The following is a 2,410-nucleotide window of genomic DNA, read 5'->3' on the forward strand; positions in this document are numbered from 1 at the left end:
AACCAGAAACGACCTTGCTACCATTTTTACTTGACTTTAAATTCCCAATTGAGACTTTCCTTTGTCACGAAATAAGCACAGCAGTTGCGTATCAGACCCTCAAAACCCTCAAAACAAACCTTGCAGTACGCCAAGATGCCCAGCGAGATCTCATTACGGTAAGATCCGGAATCGTCCCCCTTTTTTCTACACATCGCACTTCTTAATTGTATAAATTTCATACGTCTCCCACTTGTCGGGACTGTCTGTCCTAAAATCTCGTCCTGAACCTTTGCCCTCCCATTTTATCCTCTACCTTCGCTCAACACCTCTACACGAAAGCCGGACATCTTGAACCTCTCGAATTAGGGAAAGCTGCCAAAGAAACGGTAAGTTTCAACCTGGACCTCCCTTTAGGATTTAAGGATAGAGCCTAACTCTTTTATTAGTCACACCAGCATACACGTGCTATTTCTCCAAAATGATCATGCAAATCATCCAACCGAGTTTGATGCGCGACGCGTACGACACGACCGGGGTGCCCAAACCGCCGCCGCCGAAGCCCCGTTAAGACACTGTTCTCGTTCGTAATAAGGTCTTTCGTGTTTCGTAGTGCTATTGGTACGGGTCATAAAGGAACGAAAATAGGAAATAAGCTACCAAGTCTAATAACATGTCATTCAAATAAGTTGGGAGGATGTATCCGAAGCATGGACGGAGGGCAGATAAGCTCTGTTGGTATCTCAACCTTGGTTTTCATACGACTGATACTTTTTTGGTCAAATCTAATTGTGGGCTTTAGTTTTTATATAGGCATTGTTAATATGGAATACGTTATTTGCGCTGTAATGATGGATGTTGATGAAGATGAAGAAACATCCCGCCGGCTAACGTGCGGATGACCTCCAGTCGGAAAGGGGTTGAATGGAGCTCGCCTAACTGCAATTTGCAGGCATTTAAACAGAGGGCAGTAGCCGCATTTTAGTGCCTTAGCAAGCTACGGTGGATAACGTCATAACGTTCACCTCTATTACTAGTTCTGCAGAATGTGGCGTGTGACGGGTGTTGCGGCTTAGCTCCAAAGTCTACCCGTTTTCTATAAATATGAGCGAGGCGACAATTGCAGTCAAAGAGCCCGCTCGCATATCTGGTCCCCGAAACTACATTTTCTGCTACATCACGCGAGGCTTCCTATATTATTCCACGTCCTGCCCAGTCTTTTAATCACCATCGAACCCAAGTTCACTCACCATTCAAATCATACCAAATAGCTACCACAAACCACACACGACAAAAGATGTCTTCGAGCGGATCAAATGGCCAGGACCACGGCGGATCTGGCGGGAGCTTATCTGGATGAGACCAAATCCTGTCTCAGGCCTCCGCTATCGGCATAGTCTATCAAAACTCTCCGGTAAGAGCTTTATGCTGCCCAATATTTCAAGTTTCAAACTCACAAGATGACCACAGTCCAGATACCCGTCTGACACACTGTTTTGGACAGCCTAAGGAAAGCACCTCGTCCTTTTCGTCCTCCCGGACAAACCGCAGTGATAGCAACCGCTATGGCCACTCGTCTGCTAAATTCAAAGGTGGACGTTGAGAGAGAGAACAGTTGTAAGGAGATTCGCAGCTTGAGGCGATCCAGCAAACTCGGCACGATGCTTTAGTAAAACGGTTTTTCATATCAGCCGCTGGTACCACGCCTTAGATCTCAGACAGACATGTCCGCCTCAAAAGACCGTCAGCTCTGTCGAGCAGTCGAAAATTCCAATTGTTTACAACCTGCCAGGAGCCTTTGAACTTCAAACGCTTAAGCAACATGGTCTGGCACACCCATATAACAGGAGCTGTATCGCTGCAATAGGGTTTTTGGATAACTAACTCCAAGAGTCTCAAAACCCGACTCTGTTGCATTAAAACCTTTTTCTTTGGCTTGTAGATAAAGCTTCAAGATTGACAAACGGAGTAGTGGCGCTGAACCTCAAAAACCTATTCCCAGGCACCCCCCGTGTGCAATTTGACCTTGACTCCCGTTTCAGAGCACATTGTGGCCGTCGCATTGTGCTTCGCATTCTGCTCTGAATCCCAGCTTTCTATCCGGTCGAACCGTTGCAACAGCCTCACGACCACGTACGCAGGTTTGGTCAGTGCCGACTGTTGGCCGGGGCAAATTCGAGGTCCTCCACCAAACTAAACAAGCGGGGCAGAAACGGGTTAAATTATCATTTATAAACGCGAAACAATAACGAAAGAAAAACACAAGAATAAAAAGCAAACCTACCGGTATAAACTCCCACCCGTGCCTTTTGCCCTCAGCTTTAGGTACCGGGCCGGGTCGCGCGCGAGGTTGGAAAACACCCAACTAATGAGCTAGGCCGTGGTGTCGCAGCCGGCGAACAGCACGCCCAGAATTTGGTACCGAAGCTCG

General features: G+C 47.3%; 2 protein-coding genes across 2 annotated transcripts in view; one reads left to right on the forward strand and one right to left on the reverse strand.

The window, feature by feature from the left end:
• Positions 1–135: 135 nt before the first annotated feature.
• MGG_17295 (uncharacterized protein) lies at positions 136–550 on the forward strand (the record flags this gene model as incomplete). Its single annotated transcript, XM_003717642.1, has 3 exons — positions 136–158; positions 349–368; positions 429–550. The coding sequence occupies 3 exons, from the start codon at positions 136–138 to the stop codon at positions 548–550; spliced, it is 165 nt and encodes a 54-aa protein (XP_003717690.1).
• Positions 551–2,017: 1,467 nt separating this feature from the next.
• Positions 2,018–2,410, reverse strand: part of MGG_17296 (uncharacterized protein) — a gene marked incomplete at both ends in the record, with an annotated part of 1,172 nt that continues 779 nt past the window's right edge. Inside the window, one exon of the mRNA XM_003717643.1 lies at positions 2,018–2,172. Within this exon, the coding sequence (XP_003717691.1) occupies positions 2,018–2,172 (155 nt within the window). The remainder of the gene's footprint in view (positions 2,173–2,410) is intronic.

This window comes from Pyricularia oryzae, chromosome 5 (assembly GCF_000002495.2).
Source record: "Pyricularia oryzae 70-15 chromosome 5, whole genome shotgun sequence".
NCBI classification, from domain to species: Eukaryota; Fungi; Ascomycota; class Sordariomycetes; order Magnaporthales; family Pyriculariaceae; genus Pyricularia; species Pyricularia oryzae.